The sequence below is a fragment of the Pelodiscus sinensis genome, chromosome 10 (assembly GCF_049634645.1).
Source record: "Pelodiscus sinensis isolate JC-2024 chromosome 10, ASM4963464v1, whole genome shotgun sequence".
NCBI lineage: Eukaryota > Metazoa > Chordata > Testudines > Trionychidae > Pelodiscus > Pelodiscus sinensis.
The window spans coordinates 39,451,706-39,467,142 of record NC_134720.1 but is presented as its reverse complement, the minus strand read 5'-3'; the positions used below and the strand labels follow the sequence as shown (position 1 = coordinate 39,467,142).

Genomic DNA, 15,437 nt, shown 5'->3' with positions numbered 1-15,437 from the left:
TCTTTCTCCTGAGCAAAGGTTGTTGTCCCACCTGTGTCTGGGTGTGGAAGGGGTTACATGCTGGGCATCTGGCTGGAAGAGTCTGTAAGGAGAAGAAAGTGAGAGAAATTCCATGTAAATGGCAGCTTCGCAGAGATAAAATAATGTTTGCTTACATTGATGTTAATGTAAAGGAGAATCAAATTCTGAAGTTTTCGTCCACAGCGACAACACTGGAAGTTTTTTTAAAAAGGAATAACAGAACTGGTAATGCACTTTGCAGGATAAACCAGGATTGCATACAGCATAAACATTTCAGGTTCAACTTCCATTACTTCTCTAAGAGTACTGTCAAATAGACTTACACTGTCATTCTCCTCATCCAAGAGATGCCCTCTGGGTGTCTGTCTTTGCAGTTTGAGAAATCTTCAACATCTTACCTCTTCTCTCAGCCTTACAACCTAATCCGGAGTCCATTTAAATCAGTGGGAATCTTTCCATTGGCTCCAGCTGGCTTTTAATCAGGCCCTTGGGGAATGATGAAGCAGCAATTGACATCAACCTTACCTACGGTAGGCCCAGTACTTTTTTTCTCTCCTTACTAGATCCAGAGGATTAGAACACACATTCTCTTGAACTCTGGGGACCCAAAAATCTGTTTGGCTTTGTCAAGCTCTAAACAGAACCTGGGACAGCTGCTGTAGTTCTATAGGAAGTAAATAATCCTTGTCTCGGTTTTCCTGGAATTGGCCTTTGGCCATTTCTCCAGCACTATGGGAAATGGCTCAAACTTTTTCATCTTCCTTCTCAAGTTCTTGGTTCATGCTGAGATCTGGGTACCAACTTGTAACCACTACGTGGAAGTGTACAATAAGATCAAGCAGCTTTAGTACTTGACGCAAGTTAGACAGTTTTACTCATGCTGGATTTAGGTCTAGTCTGAACTAAAAGAAATTGTTTCTTGTTTGTCAAAAGGAGTATGTTTGCTGAACTTAAACAATCCCCTGAATATATCGAGACTAGTTATGTTGTTCCATGACAACAAAGACCTATTAAGACAAGCTCTGGTACACTGCAGGAATATTAATAATCTTTGAAGTTATATTTCTGATTTTTGGGTGCCTACATTTAAGTTTGCAAGTGTTTTGCATAGGATGTGGTTACTGACTAATGCCATAGAAAGTGTAAGTTGCCACCGTGAAGATTAGTAATATGTAAAGATATGATGCTTCCTTTATTCCTAAACTGTGCATGGCTGCTTTCAATTTTCACCGTTCTATCTAAACTATATGTGCTTTCCACACCTATAGTAGGAAGAAAAATACTTACATTTGGCTAAAAGTACTCGGTGGCTGTGTCTACACTGGGCCACTTATTCTGGAAAATCAGCCGCTTTTCCGGAATAAGCTGCGAGCTGTCTACACTGGCCCTTGAATTTCCGGAAAAGCAACGATGCTCTACTGTACAAAATCAGCCGCTATTCCGGAAAAACTATTCTGCTCCCGCTCGGGCATAAGTCCTTATTCCAGAACACTGTTCCGGAAAAGGGCCAGTGTAGACAGCCCAGTAGTCTTTTCCGGAAAAAAGCCCCGATTGTGAAAATGGCGATCGGGGCTCTTTTCCGGAAAAGCACGTCTACATTGGCCACAGACGCTTTTCCGGAAAAAGGGCTTTTCCGGAAAAGCAGCCTGCCAATGTAGATGCTCCTTTTCCGGAAAAACTGAAAACGGAATAGTATTCCGTTTTAAGCAGTTCCGGAAATTCATGCCAGTGTAGACACAGCCAGTGTGTGTTCTAAACACACAATATTAGCAGTATTGATAATTATATTAATAGTGCTGAGCAGTATAAATCTCAGAGTAGTTTTATCAGTGTGTTTTATCACCATACAGAGGATAGGAGAAATGGAGGACAATGATTGTGATAGTGACACAGGAAGTTCATAACACAGCTGGAAATAAATCCAAGTCTTCAGACTTCCAGTCAGCTGTCCTATAGCTGGATCATCCTACAGATGTCTTATAATCTGTAAGCAATTGCAATGTATGTTGCTTATCCAGTGTCTACACTGTAAACATGCCAGCTGTGCTGTTTTAGTACTGTACTGTATTGTTGATGTGTACTGTAATGACAGAAGGGGCTTTTACATCACTGTAGTACATCCACCTCTCCAAGAGGTGGTAGTTAGGTGGAGAGAAGAATTCTTCCATTGACTTGTTGCTGTTTACGTTGAGGCTTGGGTCAGCTTCACAACATCTCTCCATGTTATTTTTTTCATACCTCTGAGCAATATAGCTGGGTCCACCTAACTTTCTAGTGTAGCCCAGCTTTTACAATAAGGAATTCGTCATTTCATCGACTTAAGATGAAGGTGAAAATATTTGGTAGCAGAAGCAGCATAATCCATCATTGCAAACTGATTTGCTTTTTCATATATATTTGTTTATATCTTTGTACAGTAGAGAATTTATCAACTACATCTCACCTTACTCCAAAGTCTGCCTTTTCTTTTAAATTAACATAACCTGCACACAAGTGTTGTGTTCTGAATGCTCACACTGAAGTAGGGAAGTAAAATACTGTTTAATTGGTTAACCAGTTAAACATATTGTTTAACCAGTGAATCGATTAAAGGGGAGAGCTGGAAGGGCCATTCTTCCAGCCCAGCTGGTGTGCCCTCCCAACCCGCTGCCACAGGCAGATCAATTCCAGCCCAGCCCTGGAATAGCCCCTGTTTGCAGCGGGCCCAGTACGGGGCTGGAACAGTCTCCTGGCCATGGCAGGAGGGGAGCTGCTCCAGCCCCCATTGGTTAACCTTAATGGTAAATCTCATCCATGAAGGGTGAGGCTTAACTGGTTAACTGGTTAAACAGTCACATCCCTAGTATGAAGTTCTTTCCATTACTGTTTACAGGAACTTAGTCCAATGGTGAAAGAACAAGTCTGGGAGTTGATACCTGGGTACTTTTACTAGTCTGGGTCCTGACTTGCTATGTGTCCTTGTTACGCCATGTGGATATGTCCCTTTTCAGATTAGCAGACTGTATAATGTTGGAGAATTCACAGATTCTGAGGTCAGAAGAGACTATAGTAATTGTCTCGGCTGACTTCCTGCTTTCCAAAGACCATAGAGCTTACCCAGGATCATTTCTGTTTGAACTAACACGACTCTAAGAGAAACATCCACTCTTGATTTTAAAATTGTCAGTGTCATTTCCATAGTGTCTTCCACTCATCGATCTCACAGGGGCCTTATAGACATTAATCTGCCAAATGTCACTAATAGCCCTTGGTAAATTGTTCCAGTGGTTATTTATCTTCATGTGTGTGCCTCTCTTTCCATCTCAGTTTGCCTGGCTTCAACGTCCAGTCACTGGATCTTGTTATACTTTTGTCTGCTAGACTGGAGAACCCATAATGAAGAATTTGTTCCCAGTGTGGGCTCCTATAGACTATAATCATGTCACCCCTTAGCATAACAAAGACAAGAAGGTTAAATATTTTAAGCTCCTTTTGTCTGTTGCTAGTGATGATGACACTGGTTCATCTCCCAGAGCTGTCTGTGAAGTTTAGCTGATTAGCTGTGAGAGCCTTGGGTGGGAGACCCTTTGGGAGTGCAAAGACCAAGTTGTTTTCACAGTGGGACTTGCTGCTCTCATGCTAACGGACCCACAAAGACCGCTACTCAGGGCGGGGTGGTAGCCCTAGATGCCTAGGGAATGCTTTGCTACTTTACTGTTTTGTCCCCTCCCCCTCATTTTCATTGGCCATTTTATTTTATATTATATTATTGTTTGACTCAGCTACTGCATGGAGGCAAGGGACAGCTCAGAAAACATTTTCCCACCCAGGACAAATGGCTGGGGCTGCTCACAGTGTATCCCAGTGATTTGTTTTGGAACGACAAGAACAGGCAGTGTCTGTGAATCTCCTGTCTGATATTTCATTATTGCTTTCCCTACCCATTGCCTCTGGTTTACTAGCCTTGATTGCATCCCCTGCTGTTGCTCCCTTTGCTTTAATTCAGGGGGTGGGGAACCCTGGGGCTGCATGCGACTCCCAGCTTGCCTGGATCTGGGCCCCGGGGCTCAGGGTTCATTTGGTAGGCACAGTATGCCTGTGGATTTGCTGGGGAGGAAGTGAGCTACCTGTCCCCTTCCCTTTTTCCCTAGTGTTTGGTGCCTGGGCGAGGCGTAATTTTAGCTTGGCTTTGTGCAAATGTGTGTGTGTAAAAACTGAAACAACATAGGAGCTATCAAACCAGCTGCTGCTCCTTCTTTACCTGTCTGTGTTTAAACTGGTGCAATAATATTTTCAGTTTAGACCATGGTTTTGTTGCATTGTTGGAATATGGGCTGCCGCTCTGGCTCCATAAATTCCCTTGTTCAATGAGTGAAAAGTCCCAGTGGGCGAATTGGCTTCGTATTGAAGTAATAAATTTAGGTGGAATGAAATGCCGTATTGCTCTCTGAAATCACTCTGCTGCCTGCGGAGCCGCTTCTCACACATCCGGAGTCCACCCACAACAACTGCTCGGCTGTAAATCCCTGTTGAGGACTCTGATGTCTGGCAGTGGCTTGCAAATCCATACCCTGCTAAGGAAAAGATAATGTAATGGATCTTATTAATCTGCAGGGAAAGGTGGTGTTAGAGCTGAGACGGGCCGGCTGTCCTCAGAGACCCAGACAAAGGCTTTAGCATAAAACGAAATCAATGTATGGGGTCAAATGTCGCAGGTAGACATCACCATAAAACCAGAGTAACTCCACATTGATATTAGCAGACTCACTCCAGACTGATACCCAAGGAGAACTTAGTCAGTTGATTTTAATACGCATATTAACATTCATTCTTCCTGGGTTTTTTTTCTCCCCCAGGAAAATGCAATCAGAAGAGTAATCTCAGCTTTCCGTTGGGAAAAGCAGCTGCTGAGAGTGCTTATGTAGTCTGGCTGCATGTTTGCTCCAGTTTTTCCTTTTTTGGGCAGCAAAGAACATGTCCTGGAAAACTGAATTGTAATGCTGTTCCCCTGGGACACTAGGAGTCTCTCCAGTGACCCAGTTTTGTTCATACAATTTGCAACAATTGTTGCTGGACAAAGCAACTGTAATATTACTACATGAAATTCTGGACACAAGGAAACTTCTACAACAGCTGAGACATTCCATTCCCTCCATGTTTATACCATACAAATGAGAAATGCTGGAGTTGATAGGGAGATATTTCCTAAAGAAAAATCCCCTCTGTATTTGTTTCCCCTAATGTTATCTCTCACTCTCTGTATCAGGAGAGCTTTCATATCAAAGGTCTCCACAAGCTATTTTAGTGCTGTGCAAAACTGATAAAACCATAGTTTAAAATTCCCAACTGTGTGCTTTTTAAAAATATACCAACTTAATTTAATGCAAGACTAAGTCACAAATCAAAGCTACTAGAATCCCCGTTGTTCTGTGGTTTTAAACACAAAGGATGTAGTGAAGTAGGAGGCCTGCAGTGAGTATGCATCAGCCAGTAACCAGCATCTCTAACTCACCACATTGGTGTAAGGTCTCTAGATGTTTTATGCCAGTGGAGGATTAGAAGTAGTGGAACTCCACTCTGCCATGCCCCAGACATGACCCCTACCTCCCATCCCATCAGAGCCAGGAGGTTGTGCTGGAGTAGGGGGCAGCTGTGTGGCCATGTAGGGCATGTCTACACAGCAGGGCTCAACTCAAAATAAGCTATGCAACTTGAGCTACTTTAATTGCTAGCTTAAGTCAGAATAGCTTATTTCGACTTTTGGCATTGTCGACATAGCAGTTATTTAGAAAAAGAGCACTCTTCCCCCGGCTTCCCTTACTTTTCATATAATGAGCGTTACAGGAGTCAGAATAAGAAGCCCGTTATTTTGAATTTATTTCAAAATATTTGACATTATTCCAAAATAATGCTGCTGTGAAGACATAGCCCTTCAGTTTTATGGAAGTAGAGCATGAGAACTCCTGGGCCATAGACTGAAAGGTTCTACTGTCTGACTTAAAAGGCTTTGAACTCTGGGATGTCCTTGGCACAGCCTGTTGTCCTGAAGTTGTGTCAGCATGCTGCAAACAGCACCACATCATGACACTAACCCTGTCCTGGTGCCACTGGGGATTCTTCACATGCATGACTTTCCACACTAGTTTGTTCCCAGTGCAAGTTTGGTTCTGTGGGGCTTGATCTTGGCCCTTTCAAGTCAGTGGAAAACTTTCTAGGAACTTAAGGTCATATGCAATAAGGTGACCTTGTAGCTCTACTTCGTAACTTGTTCCACCTGCAGATCTCATCCAGCACTGAGAGGCACTGTCTCCTATGACCTCATGCCAGTAGATATTCTAAAATAACTAAATATTCATTTTATAAAAAAGACAAAATATTTAACAGTTGCCAAACTACTGAATCGTACTGTGGGATGTTGAAGTTCTTTTATTAAAATCACATGACCATACGCAAATTGGAGGCACGTGCCTCTGTCTGGGAGCAGCAGCTAAGCCTCAAACAGAATTTGAACATGTAGTATTCAGGAGCCTTGAATTATTCCTCTGGCTCTGTCACTGATTCTCTATGTGACCTTGTACAAGTCACTTCTTGCTGTGCCTTCAACCATTTCCCCTTCTACCATCTGTCTATGTATTGTAAGCTCAGCAGGGCAGGGTCTCTCTCACTTTACATTTGCACATTGGGGCTTCTGGGTGCTGCTGTGCTGGAAACAATCATTAGGAAAATGTGTGAGTCTTCTTTATTGGCACCAATGCAGAAATAGTTGCCTACACATTTCCTTGGAGAATGCACCCTGTCTTTTCATTTTCTTTCCTGTTTACACTTTGCACGCTTGCTCTGTGTGTGTGTGAGAAAGAGAGAGATAAAGAGAACATGTGATGTGAGCAGTTTTGATATAATGTGTGATTCATTTGTGGGAAGAAAGAAATCAGCACTGAGCAAAATGCAGCACTTCATTATGGTATAAAAATAGACAGTGCTGTAGAATGTAACAAAAAAGTGAGCAGTTTGCATATGCACTAGCCGCTCAGTAGCTGTGCCTCATAGGTCAGAAAGCGCAACAAAATGAACCCTTTCATGGTTTCGCTTTTTAAACTTCAGCTTCTCTGTTTCACTGCTAGTGGGGGTTGGTTTTGGAACCATTGTGACGTTGTCTGCTGACACATTCTGACTGAACAACTCTCTTATTTGTGGTTTGCTATTTTTAAGAGACAGTCACAGTCAACTGTTTGGTTTCTTCTTCTTGCCCCCTCCTCCGCAATGCACGTGCAGACGTTCATTTTTCCCTCAAGAAATTACCTACTCGACTACTGTCCAACAATCTTCTTCTTACGACTCTTTATCAGTTACCAAAAATAAAGGGCTACCATCAACTCATATTGCAATGAATCGTATACAGTTTTGTCAGAATCCAAAGATGTAGGTATCATTTAAAACCGTGGTTTAAAATATCATAATATGAAATGTTTGTGAAATAAAACGATCATCTTGTGTGTTCAGATATGCCATTCTCAGTGGAGATTAAACATGTGATCGTCAGCAGTATAGGTTTGATCCAAAGCCCATTGAATCAGTAAAAAGCGCCAGTCTAGTCGCTGATCTTGCGAAATAAGGGATAAGGGATCTTTCGGAAAAGGCTTTATTTTCCGCAAGATCAGTTTCTAGACTGGTGCTTTTTTACAGCAAAGCTCTGTGCGGAAAAAAGCGGCAGCCATTTTTATGCTAATGAAGCGGGGGAGATTTAAATTCCCGCTTCATTAGCAATTGCGATACGTCTAATTTACATCCCTTTTCCGAAAAAGGGATGTAGTCTAGACATAGCCTGGTGGGTTTATAATCTGGTCTGTATTACCTGTATTCCTGAATTATCTAAGTATCAGTGGCAGTCATCAATCTTGAAAGGTAATGGTGTAAGCAATAAAGCAGTTCAGTTACTCTGTCATGCTGCAGCACCAGAAGGGGCTGAAGGTACAATTCTTGAGTCACTGTCCTTGCCACAGATAATCCAGATTTAAAGCACAGGGCCAGAAGATGAAGCTGCTGTACTATTCACTTGTGAGGCCTGCTGAGCATTCCTCTTCACTCTTGGCTTTCCCCTTTCTCCCTGTATTTATCTGTTCCGTTATTTTTATTTTGGGGATGAGCATGGGCCTCTGATGCCATTGCCAGTGATACACACCTGGTTCTCTGTATCCTTTTCTTTCCGCATCATCAATTGACCTAGATAACATTACACTCATGAAGCCGGTGTATTGTATTTATGATTACTCATTATTGATTATTTTAATTCAGTGGAAATGGGATATTTTGGATATAAAGCTTCCCTTGCAACAATCTGCATCAAAACACAACAGTTTTTTGCTAATGCATGTGAACCAAAAAGTGAAATGTAATAGAAAAGAAAAGGAAGTCTGTCAGTTTTCCCTTTGAAGCTTGAAAAAGTACAAAGAGTGACCTAGAATATACTTGTGGTGAAATAGCAAATTTGTTTTTAAAAATTCCTTTAGATTCCTAAACTAAGACATTGAAAACTCATTTTACATTTTACCTTCCAGGAATGATCATAAATATGCTAATATCTATTGTACCTACCAAGTCGTCTCGATAGAGTCATCCTTCCGTTTGGCCAAGAATTTAAACCCTTGAGTGGTTTGACATTCCTTTGTGATATTTAAAAAAAGACTAATTTTCATCTGAGCACATTCATGGTGGCTCAGCTCCTCAGAAGTTGAATGTTACGCTGATTAGCCTGTTGTCTGTCTTGTAATATGTCCACATCAAATCAAGTCCATTAATTTGTTCCATCTCCAGGACCTCAGTTAGCATCTAAGTGTAGTCTCTGAGGTATCTTAGTCACTCCTCTGCCCAATCACAAAGTGAACTTTTGCTTCAGAGTAGAAATAAAAAAAAATAGATTTTTTTATAATATTCTTTATGGTTTTGTTTGGGTGTTTGTTTTTTTGCTATAGATAAAATGAATATGCTTTCTGCTCTGTTCAAAACTCTGTTGATATGAAGTCACCAAATGGCATCATGTTCTATTCTGGGGATTGAGTTCCACATATCCAGCAGTTCTCCAGGATCAGGCCCTGACTGGACAGTTGTCTTTGTCTCTGATTTATATGAAAAGAGAATGGTCAGAGGGTACCTGTTTCAGTGTGTTACCATGTTACTCTTAGAGCTGGGTTCACACACTGGCTCAGGATGGAAATGGACTGAATTTAGTGTCATTCTGTACTCTCGTCGGCATTTATCCATAATGGACAGTTTGCAACAAGGTGACTATCTTTGCTTGAGTGAGGCTCAGTGCTGGAATGTGAAGGGCAGTGTTGTTTAGGACAGAGTGAAGCTAACAGAGCTCTTGTTTGTGGGGAAAATGTAACAAGCACTAAGAATCCTCCAGTACAGGTCAAACTGCTCTAATCTGGCACTCTCTGGTCCAGCAACTTCCATGGTTCGGCATGATTTTAGTTGGATATCCACTTATTATGGGTGTGGCAACTTTTCCCGCAGTCCCCAAAAGTTTGTTTACCACCAGTCCTGGCTCTCAGTGTTCTGTACTGTTTTTTAGCTCTAATTTACCTCTAAATGTCTTCTAAGAATCCAGTAAGCAATAGAAGTGTTGGTAATGCTACTAGATAATATTGACCTCCTGTGGTGCAGCAAACTCTCTGGTTCGGCAACGGTCACGTCCGGAGGGTGCTGGACTAGAAAAGTTTGACCTGTACTTGATTAAACACTTGGTGGCTGGAATGGAAGTTTCTCACAATACCTCAAAAGCGAAAGCTTTGTTATCCAGCGCTCTGTTAACTGGAAGACTTTGTTAATCTGCATTGCCCAGCCACAATACCACCGCATCTTCAGGCACACGTGCCTGACCATCTGCCTCTCTACTTGGTGGTTGTGGATCTTCTGACAGCCGGCACTGCTGGCTGACATCATCAACAGGCGCCTCCTTCCCCCATATCTGCTGGTAAGGGGCAGGTGCACAGCAATAAGATTTATCTAGCACATTCAGTTAACCAGCAACCCTCATTCCGTATGCGTGCCAGATAACAAAGCTTTCACTGTACTCAAGGAAAAATCAGTAATGTTGGGAATGCAGCCAAAGCAATAAGATGGTTAACAGTGTTATTGAAACAATGATATAGTGACAAATTCATGTTAGACTTGCAATATGCAAGAGGTTACTCATCTCAGGCCAACTCCTGGAAAGCCTTACTCACTTAGGGTATGTCTACACTACCCTCCTAGTTCGAACTAGGAGGGTAATGTAGGCATACCGCACTTGCAAATGAAGCCCGGGATTTGAATTTCAGCAAGATGTCAGCAAGTCACCAGGTCCTGATGAAATGCATCCCAGGATACTCAAGGAGCTGATAGAGGAGGTATCTGAGCCTTTAGCTATGATTTTTGAAAAATCATGGCAGACAGAGGAGATTCCAGAAGACTGGAAAAGGGCAAATAGTGTGCCCATCTATAAAAAGGGGAATAAGAACAACCCAGGAAACTACAGACCGGTCAGTTTAACGTCTGTCCCAGGGAAGATAATGGAGCAGGTAATTAAGGAAATCATATGCAAACACTTGGAAGGTAATAAAGTGATAGGGAATAGCCAGCATGGGTTTGTGAAGAACAAGTCATGCCAAACTAATCTGATAGCTTTCTTTGATAGGATAACGAGCCTTGTGGATAAGGGAGAAGCGGTGGATAGACTTTAGTAAGGCATTTGATACGGTCTCGCATGATATTCTTATTGATAAACTAGGCAAATATAACTTAGATAGGGTCACGATAAGGTGGGTGCATAATTGGCTGGATAACCGTAGTCAGAGAGTTGTTGTTAACAGTTCTAAATCCTGCTGGAAAGGGATAACAAGTGGAGTTCCTCAAGGGTCTGTTTTGGGGCCTGTACTGTTCAATATCTTCATCAATGATGTAAATATTGGGATAGAGCATACGCTTATTAAGTTTACAGATGATACCAAACTGGGTAGGGTTGCAACTTCTTTGGAGGATAGGGACATAATTCAAAATGACCTTAGCAAGTTAGAGAAATGGTCAGAGGTAAACAGGATGAGGTTTAATAAAGAGAAATGCAAAGTGCTCCACTTAGGAAGGAACAATCAGTTCCATACATACAAGATGGGAAGCGACTGTCTAGGAAGGAGCATGGCGGAAAGGGATCTAGGGGTCATAGTGGACCACAAGTTGAATATGAGTCAACAGGGTGATGCTGTTGCAAAAAAAGCAAATATGATTCTAGGTTGTATCAACAGGTGTGTTGTAAGCAAAACTCGTGAAGTCATTCTGCCGCTCTACTCTGCACTAGTTAGGCCTCAGCTGGAGTACTGTGTCCAGTTCTGGGCGCCACGTTTCAAGAAAGATGTGGAGAAATTGGAAAGGGTACAGAGAAGAGCGACAAGAATGATTAAAGGTTTAGAGAACATGACCTATGAAGCCAGGCTTCATGAACTGGGCTTGTTTAGTTTGGAAAAAAGAAGATTAAGGGGGGACATGATAGCGGTTTTCAAATATCTAAAAGGGTGTCACAAGGAGGAAGGAGAAAATTTGTTCCTCTTGGTTTCTGAGGACAGGACAAGGAGTAATGGGCTTAAAGTGCAGCAGGGGAGGTTTAGATTGGACATTAGGAAAAAATTCCTAACTGTCAGGGTGGTCAAATATTGGAATAAATTGCCAAGGGAGGTGGTGGAATTTCCCTCTCTGGAGATATTTAAGAACAGGTTAGATAGACATCTGTCAGGGATGGCGTAGACGGAGCTTGGTCCTGCCTTGAGGGCGGGGGGCTGGACTCGATGACCTCTTGAGGTCCCTTCCAGTCCTATTATTCTATGATTCTATGATAAGCCGGGCGCCACCGTTTTTAAATCCCGGCTCGTTCAAACCCCGTGCCACACAGCTACACGCGGCACAGACTAGGTAGTTCAGACTAGGCTTCCTAGTCTGAACTACCTAGTTCGTGCCGCGTGTAGCCGCGCGGCACAGGGTTCAAATGAGCCGGGATTTAAAAACGGCGGCCCCCGGCTTATGCAAATGAAGCCCGGGAAATTCAAATCCCGGGCTTCATTTGCAAGTGCGGTATGCCTACATTACCCTCCTAGTTCGAACTAGGAGGGTAGTGTAGACATACCCATAAGTAGCCCTGTTAACATCCATGGGACTGAGTAAGCTTTTACAGAATTGGGACCTATTTCAATGAATTTTTGGTGTCACTACATAATCTAATGCAATACAAATTAAACTATTCCTTTTCTTCTTTCATAGGGTCGTCATGTTAAAACAGGGCAGCTTGCTGCGATTAAGGTTATGGACGTCACCGGGGTAATGTATCCTACTTGGTTTATTTCTATATCGCTATTTCTATGTCCATGAATTACTAACAGGAGTGGTAGGGAAGTCACATGTGAAACAATGTGATGACTCGTGGAAGAATTCTGCTTGAGAGAAGCAAGTGTAATCTATTTCCCCAAAAGCCACAGGATAAAAAGCAATGTAATTGTTGTACTTCTTGGAAAACTAAACAGATGCGTTTCAGAGGGTTACTTAGTAAGAGGGATATTCAAGAAAGAATCATGCCGTTCAAAGTTCCTGCCTGGGTAAACAATACCAGATTTGTGAGCAAGGTTTTGTTTTTTTAACTGAAATTACGGTTTTCAGAATATAGGACTTGATCCAGATCCTCCCACCTTTATTTTTTTTAATTAACATTTCTGAATTAGTTTTCAGGAGTACAACATGTACAAAGCTACGTGGCTACATAGAGATATGAGTAGTCAATAGGCCTCACAAGCAAGTTTAGATTTGACTTAGAGAGAAAAATGGAAGCTAACAGTAAATAATTTCAAATGGGGTGGAAACAAATATCCCCTAGTGTAATTCACCTCAGAATCTCAGGTATAAAGGAAATGGGCAGATGAGATTTGGCAGAAAGCAAGACCACTTTGTAGCAAACATGGCAAAAATGTGTAAATGATGATCCCAAGAGATAATGTTTTGGCCTGGATTAAATTTTAGTCTGAAGCCTAAATTTCCCTTTTGAGGCCAAACTAGAGGTAAATTTGTGTTGTAGTGGCATTCAGTGACCCCATAATTTCATCAGCTGCTGCTACAGATTTTGGAAGAAAGTAGTGAAAATCTAATCAGACAAGTTGATCTTGCAAGATTCCTGGCCCTTTCTGGCCATATCTGAAAACAGGAGCCTTTGGGATCTGAATCATCACCCAAGAATGGGTTTGGATCTGGGAGATTCAGAATCTGAATCTACCTTATTACAATTTGAATTGAAATGCGGGCAGGGCTTAGCCAACAAAACTCAGCAACAATTGTCAGTTTTCCTTTTGACTCTGTTTTAGGAAGGCCAGGATGGCAAGTACTCTGTTTCCTGCTTTTCTTATTCTAACAGATGTGAAAACCTAAAACATTAAAGATCCAAATCCAAACATTTGGCATTGACTGGGTGCTCTGTTTAGCTCTTATGTCGCATGTACTCCTATTTAAAAACAGAGTATTTTTTAAATGTACATTAAATAATTCTGAAAAACAAATCTGTGAAAAGTAGAAAACCTGCCACAGCCTGGCCTCTGTTTTGCTTCACCTCCTACTAATGATCAAACAACCCCAGCTAGGAGAAATATGCAAATGACAACAGACTGCAAGTATCATGAAAGCTTTTGCCCTCATACCCTAATAAATGTGTTAGTCTTTAAAGTGCTACAGGAATCCTTGTTTTTGCAGAAAGAAAGATGCAGATTCAAATCAAGAAGTCATCTGTGCTTTACAATGGAAAATCTCTGTGTGATAAATCAGCTAACAGCTACTCCATCAACTCCCATCACTAACTCCTCTCTGAAAGTGAACTTGTTCTGTAGAACCCCTAAGGCTTTTGATTGCAGTGCTTAATTGTCCTTAAACTATGTTCCCTCTAATTGTATGGTACAATAGGCTGTAGAAAGCTACCCACAAATTACTGCATTTGATCAGAGCATGTAGTTATGATCTCTGAATTATGGACCGAGATTAATTTTGAAGGAGCTGGCCCTTGTACATACAGTGTGACCTACTTCACAGAGATTATTGTAATAAAACTGATGGAGATAAAAGCATGGAAATAAGACTGCTGTTTTTGTCTGGTTTATGAAGCTTTAACTGTAGGATTGAGCAGCTACAATGCATCGACTATTCGATTAGTCAATTACCTGATAATTAACATCCTTAATTCTGAACTCCTAAAGTATATGGCACTTGTCAAAACAGCAGCCAGGTATCTTTCTAGCTGGGATGGGATGTTTAGGAGTAGAGGTGGGCTGGAATCTAATTTTGTTGTGAGGAAAAATAGTGGGCTGAATCATCTTTTGTCGGTCTATGTGCTTGTTGTATTGCCAACCGATGCTTCTGTTATGCTGGGCAAATGAACCCAAACAAAAGTTTCTGGTAGAACCGTAGAATAATAGGGGAAAGGAAGGCTTTTAGGTTACTCTGTAATAAGTTTAAGGCCTGGTCTTCACTCCGTGGAAAATTGTAGCTGTCGCAATTGATCTTCTGGAGTTTGATTGAACTCAGAGGATGCCCCTGCTGATGGCTGGTATACCTGCTCTTGTGAGGAGTAAGGGAAGCCAATGGGAGCATTTGCTCCTATTGGTCTGTCGCTGTGGGGACAGCACCAAGCTCAGTGTAAGTAAGCAGATTCTAGATACATATTCTACGTATCTGGAGTTGTATACTTTAAATCGAACTTCCAGGTCTAGTGTAGACTTGATCCAAGGCTATGTCAACACTACATATTATGTTGGTATAACTAATACCCACCCCCAGGCAACACACTGACATAACTTCTGCAATTCTCAGAGATGGTTCTGTTATGTCAATGGGATAGAGACAGTTCTATTTTGTCCATTGGCATAGAGGTCTTCACCAGGCATGCTGCAATCACACAGCTGCAACATTGCATATATACACTTGTCCTTACTCGGAACCTTGTACGCCAGGAGCGGGGAACCTTGCAGACAATAGAAGTGGTTGTTGTTTACCCAAGCAATACATATTTAGCTCACTTTAACCTTTCCTCATGCCAGTTCTTCCAGTCTCTTAATCATTTTTACTGCTCTTCTCTGCATTACACCTGAAAGCTTATGGTAATTTTGGTCACTCTCTGTAGTAAAGAAAGAAATCGGTGTTTCTGGCCATGTGTTGGGAGACATCTGGTCAGAAAATACAGTTGTTTAGGAAGAGCCCATGTTTGTAGATTAGCTGATCACCAGGGCGTCTCTTTATTTACTAGTTTATAAAACTGAAGTCAGAACCAAACAGATGGGGTGGTAATAGACAGGGAAGGAGGTAACATTTATTCAGGGCTCTTTAGAATAAAGCTAATCAGCAATGTGTTCACTGCTCTTTCCTGTTCTATAGACACCGAGATG

The 15,437-nt window shown here is 41.8% G+C and overlaps 1 protein-coding gene across 11 annotated transcripts in view; it reads left to right on the top strand.

Moving 5' to 3' along the window:
- Nucleotides 1-15,437, top strand: part of TNIK (TRAF2 and NCK interacting kinase) — a 352,035-nt gene that overhangs the window by 183,548 nt on the left and 153,050 nt on the right. For all 11 annotated transcript variants that reach the window (XM_075937944.1, XM_075937946.1, XM_075937945.1 and 8 more), the window contains exon 3: nt 12,286-12,342. In XM_075937944.1, the coding sequence (XP_075794059.1) occupies nt 12,286-12,342 (57 nt within the window). The remainder of the gene's footprint in view (nt 1-12,285; nt 12,343-15,437) is intronic.